The sequence below is a fragment of the Lycium ferocissimum genome, chromosome 12, assembly GCF_029784015.1.
Source record: "Lycium ferocissimum isolate CSIRO_LF1 chromosome 12, AGI_CSIRO_Lferr_CH_V1, whole genome shotgun sequence".
Taxonomy (NCBI): domain Eukaryota; kingdom Viridiplantae; phylum Streptophyta; class Magnoliopsida; order Solanales; family Solanaceae; genus Lycium; species Lycium ferocissimum.
Genome location: NC_081353.1, coordinates 48,055,621 through 48,073,483, shown reverse-complemented (window position 1 = coordinate 48,073,483; position 17,863 = coordinate 48,055,621). Strand labels below are relative to the sequence as shown.

The 17,863-nt window shown below is 33.9% G+C and overlaps 2 protein-coding genes and 1 pseudogene across 2 annotated transcripts; all 3 read right to left on the bottom strand.

Moving 5' to 3' along the window:
- Window positions 1-4,789: 4,789 nt before the first annotated feature.
- Window positions 4,790-17,863, bottom strand: part of LOC132040544 (MDIS1-interacting receptor like kinase 2-like) — a 53,831-nt pseudogene continuing 40,757 nt past the window's right edge.
- On the bottom strand, window positions 7,084-10,926 carry LOC132039390 (MDIS1-interacting receptor like kinase 2-like). Its single transcript, XM_059429876.1, has 2 exons — window positions 10,371-10,926; window positions 7,084-7,457 (listed from the first exon to the last, which is right to left on the bottom strand). The coding sequence occupies exons 1-2, from the start codon at window positions 10,924-10,926 to the stop codon at window positions 7,084-7,086; spliced, it is 930 nt and encodes a 309-aa protein (XP_059285859.1).
- Window positions 11,451-13,115, bottom strand: LOC132039389 (MDIS1-interacting receptor like kinase 2-like). The gene has a single exon (XM_059429875.1). The coding sequence runs from the start codon at window positions 13,113-13,115 to the stop codon at window positions 11,451-11,453; it is 1,665 nt and encodes a 554-aa protein (XP_059285858.1).

The following is a 17,863-nucleotide window of genomic DNA, read 5'->3' as shown; positions in this document are numbered from 1 at the left end:
ATATAGCTGTTCTGCTGCTTAATAAAGAGTAATATTTGAAGCCTAACAGCCAAAGCAGCTATGTGATTGCAGAATTTTGGTCTATGGGAAAATTTCCAATAATCTTCCTATCTGTCATAAAATTGGACCCTACCTTTTTTATTATTGTAAGAAATTAACGAGTGAAACAAGAGAGAAGAGCTGGCTTAGTCAAAAAGGAAGAAAAGGAAAGCTGGAAATAGACCGAAGAAAAACAAATGAAAAGGGAATCAAAACAAATTCTCCATTAGAATTAACTGTACTTCTAATTGCAGTTAAATATTGGATTTGAGACTGAGATACAACTTTTGTCTAAATCACAGTAATTGAGAAAATTGTTGTAGTTAAGAACATGGTAATACAAGTTACAAAAATATTTTAGCATATGTAGACACTAGCTTGTAGGTAGAAAGCTCCATAAATACAATATCTAAGTACTACTACTATATTTTAGGCATTGATGCATATTTGAGAATTAGATCACTTTGTTTAAAACTGTTAAACTTGTCATTAAGCTTGTCGATGGTGAACATACTCTAATTTAATTATTGTTAATGATATCTAAGTTGTTGGCACATTTTAAGTCAATGTCTGGTATGAAGTCTTTTTACCATTACATATTTGTAGTTATATACATTTTTCCACACTGCCTCTGCAACATGCATTATTGTGAAAGAATTTAAACAATACCCAATATTCTAACTGTAATTAGAAGTATTGTTAATTCTAATAGTTCCATCACTGACTCTGCAACATGCATTATTGTGAATGAGTAAAACAATACCCAATATTTTAACTGCAATTAGAAATAGTACTAATTGCAATAGTTCCATCACTGTCTCAGCAACATGCATTATTGTGAATGGGTCCAACTTCTTAAAAAGTTTTCGAGCAGCATCATTTGTTCAATTGGGTCCAACTTCTTAGAAAGGCCAAATTAACAAACACATTGAGAAAAAAGAATGCTTACTTACAGTTTTTCAGATCATGCTCTTATATTTTTCCAGCCTCCACAAATGCATCCATCCATGATCTGTTTTGCTGCTTAATAAACAGCAATATTTGAAGCCTAACAGCCAAAGCAGCTATGTGATTGCAGAATTTTGGTCTATGGGGAAACTTCCAATAATCTTCCTATTTGTCATAAAATTGGACCCTACCTTCTTTATTATTGTAAAAAATTAAAGAGTGAAAGAAGGGAGAAGACCTGACTTAATCAAAAAGGAAGAAAAGGAAAGCTGGAAAAAGACTGAAGAAAAAAAAAATGAAAAGGGAATAAAAAAAAATTCTCTATTAGAATTAACTGTACTTCTAATTGCAGTTAAAATATTGGATTTGAGACTGAGATACAACTTTTGTCTAAATCACAGTAATTGAGAAACTTGTTGTAGTTAAGAACATGGTAATACATGTTACAAAAATATTTTAGCATAGACACTAGCTTGTAGATAGAAAGCTCCATAAATACAATATCTAAGTACTACTACTATGTTTTAAGGCAGTGATGCATTTTTGAAAATTAGATCACTTTGTTTAAAACTGTTAGACTTGTCATTAAGCTTGTCGATGGTGAACATACTCTAATTTAATTATTGTTAATGATATCCAAGTTGTTGTCACATTTTAAGTCAATGTCTGGTATGAAGTCTTTTTACCATTACATATTTGTAGTTATATACATTTTTCCACACTGCATCTACAACATGCATTATTGTGAAAGAGTTAAAACAATACCCAATATTCTAACTGTAATTAGAAGTATTGTTAATTCTAATAGTTCCATCACTAACTCTGCAACATGCATTATTGTGAATGAGTAAAACAATACCCAATATTTTAACTGCAATTAGAAATAGTACTAATTGTAATAGTTCCATCACTGTCTCAGCAACATGCATTATTGTGAATGGGTCCAACTTCTTAAAAAGTTTTCGAGCAGCATCATTTGTTCAATTGGGTCCAACTTCTTAGAAAGGCCAAATTAACAAACACATTGAGAAAAAAGAATGCTTACTTACAGTTTTTCAGATCATGCTCTTATATTTTTCCAGCCTCCACAAATGCATCCATCCATCATTTAGTCTTCTCCACATCATCTTTTTTATTTTATTAGTACCTGTTGTTTCCTTTGCTTCAGTTATCGTATAACTTGTTGTCGATACTATTCTTTTCTCATTATTTTCAAAATCTTCACTACTGTATTTCCTTTTCAAACCTGCTTTGATATGCTTTATTGGAGCCGAGGTTCTTTCGGAAACTACCTTCACAAGATAGGGCTAAGGTATGCATACACATCACTTTCTCGAGACTCCACTTATGAGATTACACTGGATATGTTGTTGTTGTTGAATGGTGGATTTCTGACTGTGTACATCAGATGGACTCACATCAATCTTTCTTTTATAACAGTGGTATTTGGCTAGCTTAAGCGCACTTCGACTAATTCCACATGACACTTGCTATCTCCCACAAGCATAGGCACCGAGTAACTCTGTCCATCTAAATCTGTCCACCAACACTTAGACAGATAGGATCTTGTAACTGAGATCTCATGATTCTCAACCTACTTCATTGCACCAGATGAATTCAGATAATAGAAGAATGGAATTCACATAATTCATTTGATACTTTATGATATGAGCAAGCTCCTCTGAGCGTCATTTTGAGGATGCATAGCAATTTGGAAAATAATCATAACACCAAATCTAGACTGTTCTATAGCTTTCAAAAGTTCATAACACCAAATAATTTACCTGTGCTTAATAAAGAGCAATACTTTACCTTTTTCACAACTCTAGCAGAATTTGGCTTGTGGAAATCATCTTCGTTTCTATCATAAAATTGTAGTCTACTGTTTACATTATCGTGGTGAGAAATTAAAAGAGGGAAGAACACTAATGAAAAGGAATCAAAGAATCCTTGGCATTCGAGAATATTTTTCTTTGTAATTTGGGAAAGTGACGAATACCTATTTTTTGGACCGACATTTAAAATTATTCCGTGTTTAGCCATTTTATAATGCAGAAATAAGATTTTAACAAAAATATCTTAATTAAAATACGGAAATACTCTATGAATATTTAACAGTTTGAACTCCATGAATTGCTTTTGAAGTTTGAACTTATAAAGGTTTAAATGTGTGTTTGGAACTCTAGCAAATTTTCACATTTATCCTGGCTCGGTTGCTGGGTGTTATAGACATCATACTTGTAAAATTTGGAAGAAGTAGCGTGTGACATTATTGAAGTAGCTAAAGCCTAACAGGAAATTCTCAGCTTTGGGTATATGGTAAGAAAACTCATATAGTATAAGTTATTCTACTGCTTAATAAAGAGCAATATTTAAAGCTTAACATGCAAATTAATTCTCAGCTACGTGACTGCAAAATTTGATCTATGGGGATACTTCCAATAATCTTCCTATCTGTCATAAAATTGAACCCTACCTTTTTTTTTTTTAAATTATTGTGAGACATTAATTAAAGAGTGAAATAAGGGAGAAGAGCTGACTTAGTCCAAAAGGAAGAGAAGGCAAAGTTGGAAAAGAAGATCAAAACAAATTCTCTATTAGAATTAATAGCACTTCTAATTGCAGTTAAATATTGGATTTGAAACTGAGATACAACTTTTTGTCTAAATCACAGTAACTGAGAAAATTGTGGTAGTTAAGAAAATGAATAACATTTATAGGTTAAATGGTATTACAACACTATCAATACAATATCTAAGTACTACTACTATATTTTAGGCATTGATACACTTTTGAGAATTTAATCATTTTGTTTTAAGCCGTTAGACTTGTTATTAAGCTTGTCGATGGTGAAGATACTCTAATTTAATCATTGTTAATAATATCTAAGTTGTCACATTTTTAGTCAATGTCTGGTAATTAAGAAGTCTTCTTACCATTATTTATTTGTAGTTATATACATTTTTCCACACTACCTCTGCAATATGCATTATTGTGAATGAGTTAAAATAAACCAAATATTTTGAGGTTGGTGGTGGGGGACGGGGATGTAAAAACTAAGAAAAAAATCTAAAAATATTTTTAAAAATGAATTTTTTTTTTTTTTTGAAGGGTTGTTGGGGAAGGGGTGGGTGGTGTAAAAATCCAAAAAAAAAAAAATTTAAAAGCTTTTTTTCTTGACTTTAAAAAAAAAAAAAAAAAAAAAAACTATCATTCTTACAAAATTTTGGAATGGGGTTTGGTGGGGAGGGGGGGGGGGTTGGGTGGGGTCGGGGTGGTAAGCGGATAAGATAAATATATAAAAAAGAAAATCGATGGGGGTGGGGATGGAAGGTAGGGGTGGGTGGGGGTAGTGGAGTGGGGTTTGGGCTGGGTGGGTGGTGGAAGGTGGGGTGTCGGTGGCTTGGGGTTTGGGGGGTTTTGGGGGTGTGGTAGGGTGGGGTGTGGTTTGGGGTGGTGGGTGGAGTGGCGTGGTGGGGAGGGAGGGGTTGGGGTTGGGTTTGTTGGTGCGGGGTGGAGTTGGGGGTTGGGGAGGTGGGGCGTGCGGGGTAGTTGGGGAATGCATTGGTGTGTTTTTTTTTAATCCGGAAAATGTTTTCCCTCAAATTTTTATGGAAAACATTTTCACCTATTTGGAGGAAAACATTTTCCTTAATCTTAAGTGCAATCAAACAAGAGAAAATAGGCAAACATTTTCCGTCATACCAACACATCCTGCAACATGCATTCCTGTGAATGAGTAATATAAAACCCAATATTTTAACTGCAATTTACAAGTATTATTGATTCTAAAAGTTCCATCACTGACTCCGCAACATGCATTATTGTGAATGAGTTAAATAAACCCCAATATTTTAACTCCAAATTGAAGTATTACTAATTATATTAGTTCCATCAGTGTCTCAACAACATGCATTATTGTAAATGGATCGAACTTCTTTTCAAGTTTCCACACAACATCATTTCCACACCACCTCTTTACCAATTCCTTTTCGTGCTATTGTCCTCAACGTTAACTCCAATCCACAATTATGATTCCCCTGCATAAAATAGATGGTATACATCCTCTCTGGGCAGTTAGTACGAATAAATAAAGACATTTCTGCAACACTACTTTTCAACATATGCGTATTAGAAAGAACTTTACTTTCTCCTACTGTGACAAAATAATTAAGATAAACTAGGATCCTTCCATATTACTATTTTAGAACACTTTCAAAAACTATTCTCCTTTTGAGAAAAGGACCCCTATTTACTAAGTTCTTTAGGAGCTTGGCAGAGATCTAATCACTTATTTCTTGAAATGCACAGACGATAATTCAACAGAATTACTATTCTCCCACCCTCTCATAGAATGACATGTCAAAGGCACCTTAATGTGCACTCTGCAGAAAACAGATTCACCAATTGGAAGCCAGGATCAAGTTCACCCCTTCTAATCCTGCAGTCAAACCAGACTGCACAAAAATTTCTCAATAACACCATGATTGTTTTGCAATCTCTAGCAAAAAGTTATAGGACTATTCCACAGCAAAATGATGTAATTCCTAGTTCACAGCTATAAAGTAAAAGTGAAGACAACAACAACAACATAGAGGTCCTCAACTGATACCCTTTTACAATGAATCAACACCAAAACTCATGAACAACTTTTAATATCATTTTCTCACATTAGCTAACTCCACAAAGATGCCAACAATTAATTTATTCCCTGAAGCATATTGTTGCACTTTTTGGGCATCAAGTCATCTATTTTATGTGAGCACTTAGAAAAGTTCTTAGGACTACACATGGAAAAGATCCAATTGTTGAAGAGAATAGAAACTAATTTTGTTAAATGGGGAAAAAAGACTCCACCACTATGTCTCTCAGAAATTGTGTCCCTTTGTTTTGATAAGCACTAAGCTCTCAAAATGCATGCTTACTATACTCCAAAGTTCAACACAGTAGATTACAATAAGTTTGTTGCAACAAGTCACATAAGGAGAAATAAATTACTTAGATAGGAGAACTGGTCTAGAATGAGTGAATATTTAGTGTAATTCTAGAAAGTGAAGCCACTCAAATCATTTGGCTTTAATTTTCACTCAGTTTCTATCATTAGATCTAATAAGATAGCTCCATCAATAAACCTAGTTTTTGTTAATCTGATACATAAGACACATAAAAAAGGCACGTCGTTTTGATTTCACTCAATTCTGTTGGGTATAGAAAGAGAAATCTGAGATAAAATGAATGCAGAAGCAACACCAAAGATAGAAGCGGATCGACTTCTAGAATGTCTCCAACAGTGTTATCAAAGGCGCGCTTTAAGCGCGCTTAAGCCCTGAAGCGAGGCTCGAAACATGTTGAGCGCTTCGCCTCGCTTTATGTGCGCTTCAGTGTCACATCAAAGGCTCTAAGACATACTTTTCCTTGCCAATGAGCCTCTCTTGAAGAGGTGACACTAGATGATTGATATTTCACTCTATCGTATTATTTTTACAATTTCTTTGTCCATATATTTGTTATTCATGCTTATTATTATCAATCTTGGACTAAACATATATATATTTGTATTTTTGTACCATTGCGCTTTTTTTTCATTGAAGCCCACGCTTTATTTGCGCTTTGCACTTAAAGCCCTAGCTGACTTTAGAGCTTTTTTGCGCTTTTTGCTTTTGATAACACTGGTCTCTAAGGAAATTAGGAACCAAAATACTAACTGATGACACCAGATTATGGCTTTCCAAATAAATTTTAACTAGTGTTTTCAAAATTCTACCTCCACGATAACATCTGCCAAAATTTCATCCTCCACTTAAGCATATCAGTCCATAGTTGCTTAATTTTTTTTCTGGCGAACAAGAGATCAAGATTTTCCGTAATAGGAGAAATAGCAGTAAACAACAATAGCCCCTACTTCACACAGCTCTTTCAGTCAACCAAGTTTCAACCATAAAGCATGATAAGCACAGATCCAACATCTAGTTCAATGTTTTGTGTGCAAAACATTTACTTTATTGTATAATATAAAAAGGAAATTTAGAGTACAATAGGACAAAACATCACAACTGCAAACGGAAAAAAGGAAAACACAACTACACAAGAAGTTAGTTAGGAACTACCTAATTTAGCATCAATTAGTTGGCCTAAAGTAATAAAAGGAAAGGAGTTCTTCAAAAGTGCCTTTTCTTTGGCTAAAGATGCAGAAACTTGCTGCATGGTTGGCCTAAGTTGAGGACTCGGATTAAGACATGCAAATGCTATCTTTGTGATCTTGATCAATTCTTCAGCCACTGGAGAGGGAAGTAATGGCCGTTGATCAATGAAATCTTTTAACAGTATGTCAAGGATTTCTGATGTTGATGAAAGCGATGATATAGCTTCAACAATATCAGCTGGATGCCGACCAAAGATCACTTCCAATGATAGCACTCCAAAGCTGTAGGTATCACAACTTTCATTTACCTCCATAGTGTAAGCAAGCTCTGTATACATGTGAAAATGATTTAAATTATATACACAGAGTATAATTAATTTCAACACTTTCAATGCATTCTAACTGATTATAGTAAGTTCTTTTGTTGTTTTTCTATTTTACCAGATTAGGATTACCATACATAGTTATTGATTGTTGTAGGTCCTCTGATGTATAAAAGTTAAACACCCTCAGTGCACATAAGTTAAAACCCGTGTTTCAAAACACAAGACAAAAAAAGCAAAGATACAAAATTTGTAGATAAGAGAAGCTGGGCAGAATACAAGAAAATGAAAATGACATAAGACTCAAAAGCAACTAGTTTTGTATGTTAGAATTTTACTAATTCTAATATGTGGCCCAATTAATGTAAAGCCCATAACTAATATTTAATGAAGAATAAATCTCGTCCGTTAGATCGGTTACTTGATGAACGTACCGGATTAAGTCTCAACTCCTATAAATTGGTCCTCCCTCCACCTAATGGTTACCACTTATTCTATATAATTTTTTTTCCATCACTAACGGCTGTGGTAACGTAAGACCAGGGCAAGAAGGTAGAAATCAGTTTACACAATTAACGCTTCCGCTTTCGTAATAATGTCTTCTGCATCAGGTATGTTTTCCATATTATCTCCATGTAAAATTATTGTGTTCATGTTCCTGTGAGAATTAAGTTGATCTTACATGTGGTATCAAGAGCTTGGATATTTGAACCGATAATCTTCATGAAAGAAAACATATATGTGTAACGTGTGTTTATGTCTCAGCCACCTTACGCATTATTATAGTTACAGAAAAAAAATTGAAATTTAACATGCCAGACTGCTCGTTGTTACCCAGCTTCACGTATTTATGGTATTGATAGTACTACCCAACAATAATAACTATTAAGACCTAAACAAACCGACTTCAAGTTTGTGTTGATACTCTACGGATTGATCTATTTTAGATCTTAAGTTTTTATTTGTTGACGTTTTGAAGCTGATGCCGTGATGAAGAACCAAATTATGGTTTATAGGTTTCTACCAATTATTTTGTAGCCGTATCTCGCACTATTGTGAATCTATAATGGGTGAGGCATCCTATGTGATAGGGATAGAAATATTTTATCACAAGGACTATTGGGACTGTCTCAGAAAGGCTATATCGAAAGAGTTCTTGAGAGATTTAACATGAACAATTGTTCAGCAGGAGTTGTTCCGATTCAAAAAGGGGACAAATTTAGTCTCATGCATTAATCCAAAGAATGACGTAGAACGAAAAGAAATGGAGTCAATTTCTTACTCTTCTATTGTTGGAAGTTTGATGTATGCTCAAACTTGCACAAGACCTAGATATTAGTTTTGCGGTCGGAATCTTTGGGAAGATATCGAGTAACCGGAAATTGATCGTTGGAAAGTCGTGCAAAGAAAGTTTTGAGGTACACGAAAGGAACGAAGGATTACATGCTCACATATAGGAGATCCAACAAATAAGTCATTGGATACTCGGATTCAGATCATGGTGGATGTGTTGACACTAGAAAGTCCACTTTTGGTTACTTGTTCCTATTAGCTGAAGCAGCAATATCGTGGAAGAGTGCTAAGCAATCCGTCATTGTTACATCCACAATGAAAGCAGAATTTGTGGCATGTTTTGAAGCCACAATTCATGCATTATGGCTGCAGAACTTTATTTCAGGACTTGGGATTGTCGACACCATTACCAAGCCGCCGAAAATTTATTGTGATAATATCAAAAGAATATTCTTCTCCAAGAACGATAAGTACTCCAAAGGTGCCAAACATATGGAATTAAAGTACTTTACCGTCAAGGATGAAGTTCAGAAACAAAGGGTGTCACTTGAGCATATTAGAACTGATCTCATGATTGCAGATCCGTTAACGAAAGGTTTACAACCAAAGACATTTAAAGAACATGTACATAGAATGAGTCTTGGTTGAACTTATGATTAATGTTTTTCTTTATAATGTTTGACACTCTGAGCTCAATTATGTGTTTCTGATATACATTAATGAATTTCCTATTTCTCATAATGGTGTACACATTATTGTTCTGAGATATTACAGGATGAGTCTCAATGAGACATTATTGTGGACTATAATGTTATATGTTTTATAGCTTATGAACCTAATATGATAAGTTGCTAATGTTGTAGTATATGGAAGGGAGTATGTAGCACAAAATTATATATAACCGCCATAACTCACGTTAGTGGTTTGTTACATTATGGTATGTATGATGGACGTTATATAAGAGATTTATTTTATGCGCAACTAATGTTTATGTTGTTAAATATTAGTGTTATGCGGTCATTGGGCCAACTGGGAGAATGTTAGAATTTTATTAATTATAATATGTGGTCCAATTAATGTAAAGCCCATAACTAATATTTAATGAAGAATAAATCTCATCCGTTAGATCGGTTACTTGATGGACGTACCGGATTAAGTCTCAACTCCTATAAATTGGTCCTCCCTCCACCCATTAGGGTTACCACTTATTCTATATATATTTTTTCCATCACTGATGGCTGTGGTAACGTAAGACTAGGGCAAGGAGGTAGAAATCAGTTTACGCAATTAACGCTTCCGCTTTCGTGATAATGTCTTCGGCATCAGGTATGTTTTCCGTATTATCTCCATGTAAGATTATTGTGTTCAAGATCCTGTGTGAATTAAGTTAATCTTACATTATATTTTGTTTAAATGATTTTAAAATGTTCCTCTAAAGTCAGAGTTCAAAGAAGGTTAAGGTTATCTCCAGGATAAAGCTGTTAGTTATGTACATTTTAACTTGCACTAGACATGGACAATCCTGTTTAATTTTGTAGTCATTGAGATTCTTGAAATTCATGAAAGTACTTAACACATAGAAGTTAGTGTAAACTTGAAAGGACAAAGAATTAGACAGAGCATACCTGGAGCAACATATCCAAAAGTTCCAGCAAAAGAAGTCCAATTAGAGGAGTTTGGCCTTAAGAGTTTTGCAGTACCAAAATCAGAAAGACGAGGCCTGTCTTCATGATCTAACAAAACGTTCTTACTTGATATATCTCGGTGAAGAATTGGAGGTGAACATTCATGATGCATATAAGATAACGCATATGCCACTCCTCTGACAATGCTCACCCTCTTAATCCAATCTAACTCTATCGCTTTTTCATTATTCCTCAGTCTCTCTGACAAGCTTCCTCCTTCCAAGAACTCGTAAACCAAGAAAGAATGTCTTGCATGTGAACAAAATCCATAAAGCTTTATAATATTACGATGGCGGATTTTCAATAAAGTTTTTGTTTCACTTTCAAAGCTTTTCAAGCTGTTCAATTCACCATTATCTAATGGATGAATTTTTTTTACCGCGAGTACTTGTCCACTTAGTAACTCAACCCTGAAGACACTTCCCTGTCCTCCCTTTACTATGCAATATTTGCTGTCAAAGCCCTCTGTTGCTATGATGATGCTCTCATATGTCATCTTCCCGTCAAAGCTCCAAATGGAAAAGAGATCCTTGGTTTGTTCTCTTTGCTCAATTTGGTTCCTTCTTTTTCGAGATATGCATAAAAGAAGACAAATGATCACCATCAAAAAAATGACACCAACCAGACTAAAAAGAATTGTTGAGATATTTATTCTTTTGTTGGTGATTTTAGATGAAGAGCAAGGTTTCAAACCAATGAGATGGCCACACAAGCCTTTATTGTCTCTTAGTTCTTCAAGGACGCCTTCGAAATGCCAAGTTGTTAGGAAGAGGGCCAATCAATTGATTGTTAGATATGTCAACAAAACTCAAGCTAATACACTGATTGAAACTTGATGGGATCGAACCAATCAACTTATTATGTGAAAGATTCATTAACTCTAAGCTTTGTAATTGACCTAGTCGCCATGGTATCTCACCATTCAGTATGTTGTGACTAAGGTCCATAACTTGTAAGAAGCATAAGCTCCCAAAATTGGAAGGAATACTTGCTTGCAACATGTTTTTGCTTAAATTCAAGCTAAACAACTGCACAAAGATTTCCAATCTGTTGTGGAATTACGCCACTCAAATGATTTGCTGCCAAGTTAAGTTTTGCGAGTGTAGAAAGCATCCCAATTTCTGATGGAATATCACCTGAAAGTTTGTTACCAGACAAATCAAGCTCAAATAGCAGCTTTAGGCTATCCAAGCTTCTAGGGACCTTCCCACTGAAATGATTAGAGGAGAGATCAAGCACCTGTATATGAGATGCGTTTCCAATCTCAAATGGAATTGATCCAGATAAATTGTTATTAGACATCTTCAAACAGGTCGTTTTACCACAAAGGCCCCATTTTGATGACAGCTCTCCAGAAAGCTCATTGTGACTTAAATCAATGTAATCTAGATACGAATACACACCGAAAACTTCTGATATTTTTCCAGATAGTTTATTGTTGTTAAGTCTGACCCTGGATAACTTGGGGCAGTTTTTCAAGCTTCTCGGGATGCCACCAATGAAACGATTATTTTGAACTGATATTTCTATCAGGAACCCACCAAGACAAACATTATGAGGCAAATGACCAGTGAAATTGTTATCGGCTAAATGAAACATCTCCCAGTTTGTAATGTTTTCCAACTCTACTGGAAGGGACCCTGTGAGTTTATTGCTAAATAATCTCATATCAACAAGGGATTTTAAGTTCCCAAAGCTTGGAGGAATGGGACCATAGAGTCCATTTTCATATAAATATAATCTCTTGAGCTTAGTCGAGTTTCCAATGGATGAAGGAATGGGTCCTGAAAGCCTGTTATAATTTAAGGTTAACAAGTGCAGGTTGCCTGAGTCTCCAATTGATGTGGGTATTTCACCCATAAGACTGTTCTCTGCTAATTCAACTTCCATCAAACGTGTCAGAGATGAAATTTCCTGAGGTATGGATCCTGAAAATGAGTTGTTATGAAGAGACAGGGACTCTAAGTTGGTCAAGTTACCAAAAGAAGTGGGAATAGAGCCAATAAATGTGTTGCCTGACAGATCGAGAAGTTTTAGGGAACTCAACATCCCTATTTCCTTAGGTATGGATCCTGAAATTGAGTTGGTATGAAGATACAGGGACTCTAAGTTGGTCAAGTTACCAAAAGAAGTGGGAATAGAGCCTATAAATGTGTTTTGTGATAGAACAAGACCTTTAAGGGAATTCAACGTTCCTATTTCTTGTGGAATATGCCCAGAGAATTTGTTGTCATCAAGGTATAAAATACTCAAGCTGCTCAAGTTCCCAATTTCAGGTGGAACCGTTCCAGAAAAATCATTGGAGCCCAAATCAAGGTAACTCAGCCTTGAAAGATTGAATATGTTGGCGGGAAGAGTACCATAGAGTGAGTTATCGAAGAAGTCTATTTTGAGGAGATAGGAGAATGATGAGAAATCTAGATGGTGAAGGGTACCCTTTATGCGATAATATGAGATATTCATGTCAGTTACTCGTCCAAGGTTGTCGCAACGAATGTAGTCCCAGTGACAAGGACTTGTGCTAGTATTCTTCCAAGAAGAAAGAAGTAACTCGCTTTCACTCTCAAGGCTGGCCTTCCAGGTTAAAAGGGCAACTGCATTTGCACTTGAAGATGTTTCAGAAGTATTAAAATGCCATTTGGCAGAAACTAGTGGAAACACAGTGGTGATCAAAATTATTAGCATATGTGCAGAAGGAAAATATTCAACATTGCGTAAGAAATGTTTTTTGCTAAGACAAGATGTTTGGTTGTCAATTGGATCAGTAAAAGCTGTTATTTTTAAAGGTAAAAGGATGATCTTTAGTCAGCTTTGGTATTCTTTTTCCTAATTTCATACTACTGTTTTCTTTTAGGAAAGTTAGTTATTGTTGTAGCAAATGTGTAATGACAAGGGAAAAAAGTTAAAAGAAAGATTGAGGAAAAGTTAAAGCAAATGCGTATTTCCATAGCCTCATCCGACTAACAGTAAGCAAGAGAAATTTTATAATAGGTGAGGCACTCCTACTGGGCAGACATTAGTTGTGTGATATTTCTCTCAAAATTTGTGATGTGGAATATGGTGGGTCCTGTGTACACACTCTCTCTCTTACCTACATTTCCTTTGGTTTTCTATTTTATTTATTTATTATTTTTCTTTCTTCTCTTCAACAATTCCGTTTTTGCTTCCCTAATTACCCTATTTTACCTCACTTTTACATCATATTTTCACCTCTAAAATAAAATAGAAAAATGGATTGAGACTACCTCAAATGGATTGACACTGTTAAGATTTCAATTTTAATTTATTTTTGAAAATTAAATATGGTTCTAGAGTTCAAAAATAAGTAAACAAAATAAATTTCTATAAACGAATTTTGTTTTGCTGTTTCGGGTTCCTATTCTTTTATAATCGGTGTGCTTACAGAAATTGTTTCCAACTCATTGCATGCAATTTTTTTTTTCTTTTCTTTGGAATAGATAATAGCACTCTTAAATCTATTAAGTGTTGATAGAAGAAAAACTCAATATGAATCATCTCCAAGACAAACGAAAGAGGGTAAGTTTTAATGAGTTTTCCCTTTACCAAATAGAAGTAATACAATGGAATAATTAAAATTACTTTGAGTTTTAAGTTTTAGTTCCTAAAACTTGCAATTAACTACTTTTAGATTAAAATTATAGAAAGAAAAAAAAAACATAAAGATGATTTTTAATCTCATATAATGAGCATGACAATGATGAAGCAAAGAAATTTAGAAACTCTGCGATTACTTAAAACTTAACTTTGTCTAGTTTTGCTTTTGGTTCTATAGTTATTGACAAATTTAGAGCCCCATTTAATTTTTCAAAAATAAATAGAAAGTTCAGTCTTTTGCATATACAATATTGGGAACACAATCAGTGAAAACACTGGGAAAATAAGAAAAAAATCAAAAGCTTTGGCTAGTATCAATATTATTCTACAAATAGAAGATACGATCATTAAAAAAAAAAAAAAAAAAAGAAGAAGAGAAGCACATAAGTGATGAGTACAAAAGAAGAGAGCGAAGGAAAATAAGTGAAAGATAGTGTGCTGACAGTGGACCCACCATATTCCACGAGTCTTTGGCCATTTATTGCTGAAGTGGGACTCAAAATCCACTTGGCAAAATATGAAAGGAAACTCACACAAGTTTTGTCTTCCACATCATACCTGTGCCGCGCACATAATAAAATTTTTCAGCAACGAGGGAACCATCTGTACTGTAACCAACTTATTTAATATCAATCTAACTCATGATTTCAAAGGTATATGTGTTGGCCTCTAATTTGATGACAAAGATAGAGGGAGAAAAGATTAAGGAAAAGAAGAAGAAATAAAATAGCGATCAAATCAAAACGATACTTCAAAAGAAAAGCAAAAGCATTTCCATCTTCTTCCTAATACGACTAAGTAACTCTTTTGACAAAATGTACCAATTATTGATTCACAATGAAAAGGAAACTAGAAAGTTAATCACTAATAATAATTTAATATATAGAAACGGGAGTTGGGGTGGAACGAACAGGGGCACAATTATTATTTCCACTGAATTCATTTGCTTGATTGTAAAACCAAAAGCATTTCCATCTTCTTCCTAATACGACTAAGTAACTCTTTTGACAAAATGTACCAATTATTGATTCACAATGACAGGGAAACTAGTAGGTTAATTACTAATAATAATTTAATATATAGAAACGGGAGTTGGGGTGTAACGAAAAGGTGCACAATTATTATTTCCGCTGAATTCATCTGCCTGATTGTAAATTTTACTTATTTGACGGAAAAAGTTGGCAACTTATATGAAATTACATTTGCATCCCTCCTGCTTCAAGGACAAGCACGTGTCCCTTCTGCTTCAAATGACAAACACGTGTTTATCTTTCTATAAGTGTCCAAGAGGGACTAACACAACAATGAATGCTTGTACCAAAAGCTATATAAATTGTACACTTTAATTAACTACTTTTTTATCGCACGAGGATATATGTTATAGTACTGAATATTTATACTCTTCTCATGTATACACGTATGCACTTCAATTTTAATTCTCCGATATATTTATTTCCTCGGTGCACTTTTACTTGTTCACTTTTGACTTTTCAAGTTCTTTAACAATTAATAAATGAAGTACTCCCTCTGTCCCATACTACTTGGCCACATTACTAAACTACTTTTTTATCCCACGTGGACATATGTCATAGTACTGAATATTTATTCTCTTCTCATGTATACACGTATGTACTTCAATTTTAATTCTCCGATACATATTTATTTCCCCCGTGCACTTTTATTTGTTCACTTTTAACTTTTCACGTTATTTAAGAATTAATAAATGAAGTACTCTCTCCGTCCCCTATTACTTGGCCACATTCCTAAAAATATATGTCCGAATTACTTGTTTATTTACAAAACCAAGATAAAACTAATTAAATCTTTCCCATCTTACCCTCTCCGTCCCATTTACTTGGTCACATTACTAAAAATATATGTTCAAATTACTTGTTCATTTACAAAATCAAGATAAAATTAATTACTCATAATAAGAAGCAGGCGAAGCAGCTAGAAGTACTCGCTTCACGCCCTTGAATTATTATTCACGAATGAATTGGGAAAGCCAACAGAAAGATTCGATTCTGACTTCATAGAGCCGGTGCTGCTGTTGCCTGCGCGTAGGGCCGTCCCCCACTCCCGTCCCGAGGTGCTAAGGGGCTGAGTATTTATTATCTTCTCATGTATACACATATACACTTCAATTTTAATTCTCCTACACATATTTATTCCCTCCGTGCACTTTTACTTATCCACTTTTGACTTTTCACGTTCTTTAAGAATTAATTAATGAAGTATATATTTTATCATAATATTCATATTTATTGGCGTATAGTCTCAATAGCCTTAGAAAATAATTTGAAAATGAGTAATTAATGTGAAGGGTAAAATAAGAAGAAGAAAAATTTCTTTCTCTTGATATGTCAATGTGGACAAGTAAAAGTAAAGGGAGGGAGTGACTTTTATCCCCGTTTTTCTTCTTTGTCAATACTTTACTTATTTTACTCTCATTTGCATTCTCTGATTATTGTTTCTTTGCATTTATAAAATGTATTACTTTATATTTTCATTTCGGAATTAAAATTTGGTGATTTACGATATAACCTATATCTTTCTTATTTTGATTTCTTTGTAACAATTCTTTTTATCTATAATTGTTAGTATAAAAAATTATAATATATTTTTTAAGTAATTTAATCATTCTTTTTATTAGTTTTGCTTTTAAAAAATTCAATATGTACAACAATGGTTCTTATGTTTGGATCTGAACAGTTAATTAATTGAGATGGATAGCAACCTGTCAGTATACATATAAGATATTAAAGAATTTAAAAGAAAAAATCTAGAATCAAAATATTAATTTTCCCTCATATTCTTACTAATTTTGTTTTTCACATCGATGAACAACTTTCATTGTCATGACAATGAGAAAAAAGTCTGACTCTTTCCACCTCAAAGACTTAATTCCATCATATGTTTTTAATTTTTAAGCTCCATTTTCTAATCATAATTAAAGTGATGGTACATAAAATACATTTTGTATATGTTGCTATATATAATAACAATTAGAATGTTTTTAAAAGTTATTTTTAAAATACAAACCTTAAAGGCTGGCTAATTAAAATGAATAAACATGTTCGACCCTTGCATCGCACAGGCATATATTGCTAGTTAAGCACTAAATTTCTAATGCTACATCATACCTAATTTTTCATCTGTAAACCCCGAGCTAAGCTACAGAAAAATCTCCATTTTTGTATGTCTTTATTCTTCCTCCTTAACCTTTTAAAAACATCCTTATGTTGATTCTTTCTCTTTTGTTTCCTTTCGAATACCTCAACGAAGACATTCTTTGAGCCGTTTCGACATTTTAGAGATCTGAAAGGGGTAATGCACTTGACAATCTTGACGGTGCAGTGATACGTTTTATGAATTTTTCGCTGTTGTAGAATTTCTTGTGGCTTTGAGCATGATTACCTTCTATATTACTCATGGCTCTTTTCGTATAGTTGTACTTGCTTCTTGTGACAATATGCTTTTTTTTTTTTTTTTTTTTTTTTTGGTTGAAATGAAAATTGCTCTAAATTATCGACTTGATAGTGCGATCAAGTATCCTGATTTTTCCCCGAACTTTCAAATGGAAGTTGCCCTTACTTTTCAATCTGATCGGTTAAATAATTTTATAGTCTTCCACTAGCTCTATATTAGTAAAATACAACCAAAAAAAGAGAGAGAACATCAATTTCACACTTTCAAATTGGTATTATTCATAATCGATGAAAGCTCCTTTAACTAGCAGCTTGAAAGTCTATACTAATTCATAAAACCTTAACTATTCTCATTCAAAAAAGCAAAATCTGAAAGGGACAGACAGCTTG

Coding starts and splice junctions, on each gene's coding strand:
- LOC132039389 (XM_059429875.1), bottom strand. CDS start 13,115: ATGCTAATAATTTTGATCACCACTGTGTTTCCACTAGTTTCTGCCAAA.
- LOC132039390 (XM_059429876.1), bottom strand. CDS start 10,926: ATGACATATGAGAGCATCATCATAGCAACAGAGGGCTTTGACAGCAAA. Junction 7,458..10,370: donor TTTTGGATATGTTGCTCCAG/GTATGCTCTGTC, acceptor ACATGTATACAG/AGCTTGCTTACACTATGGAG.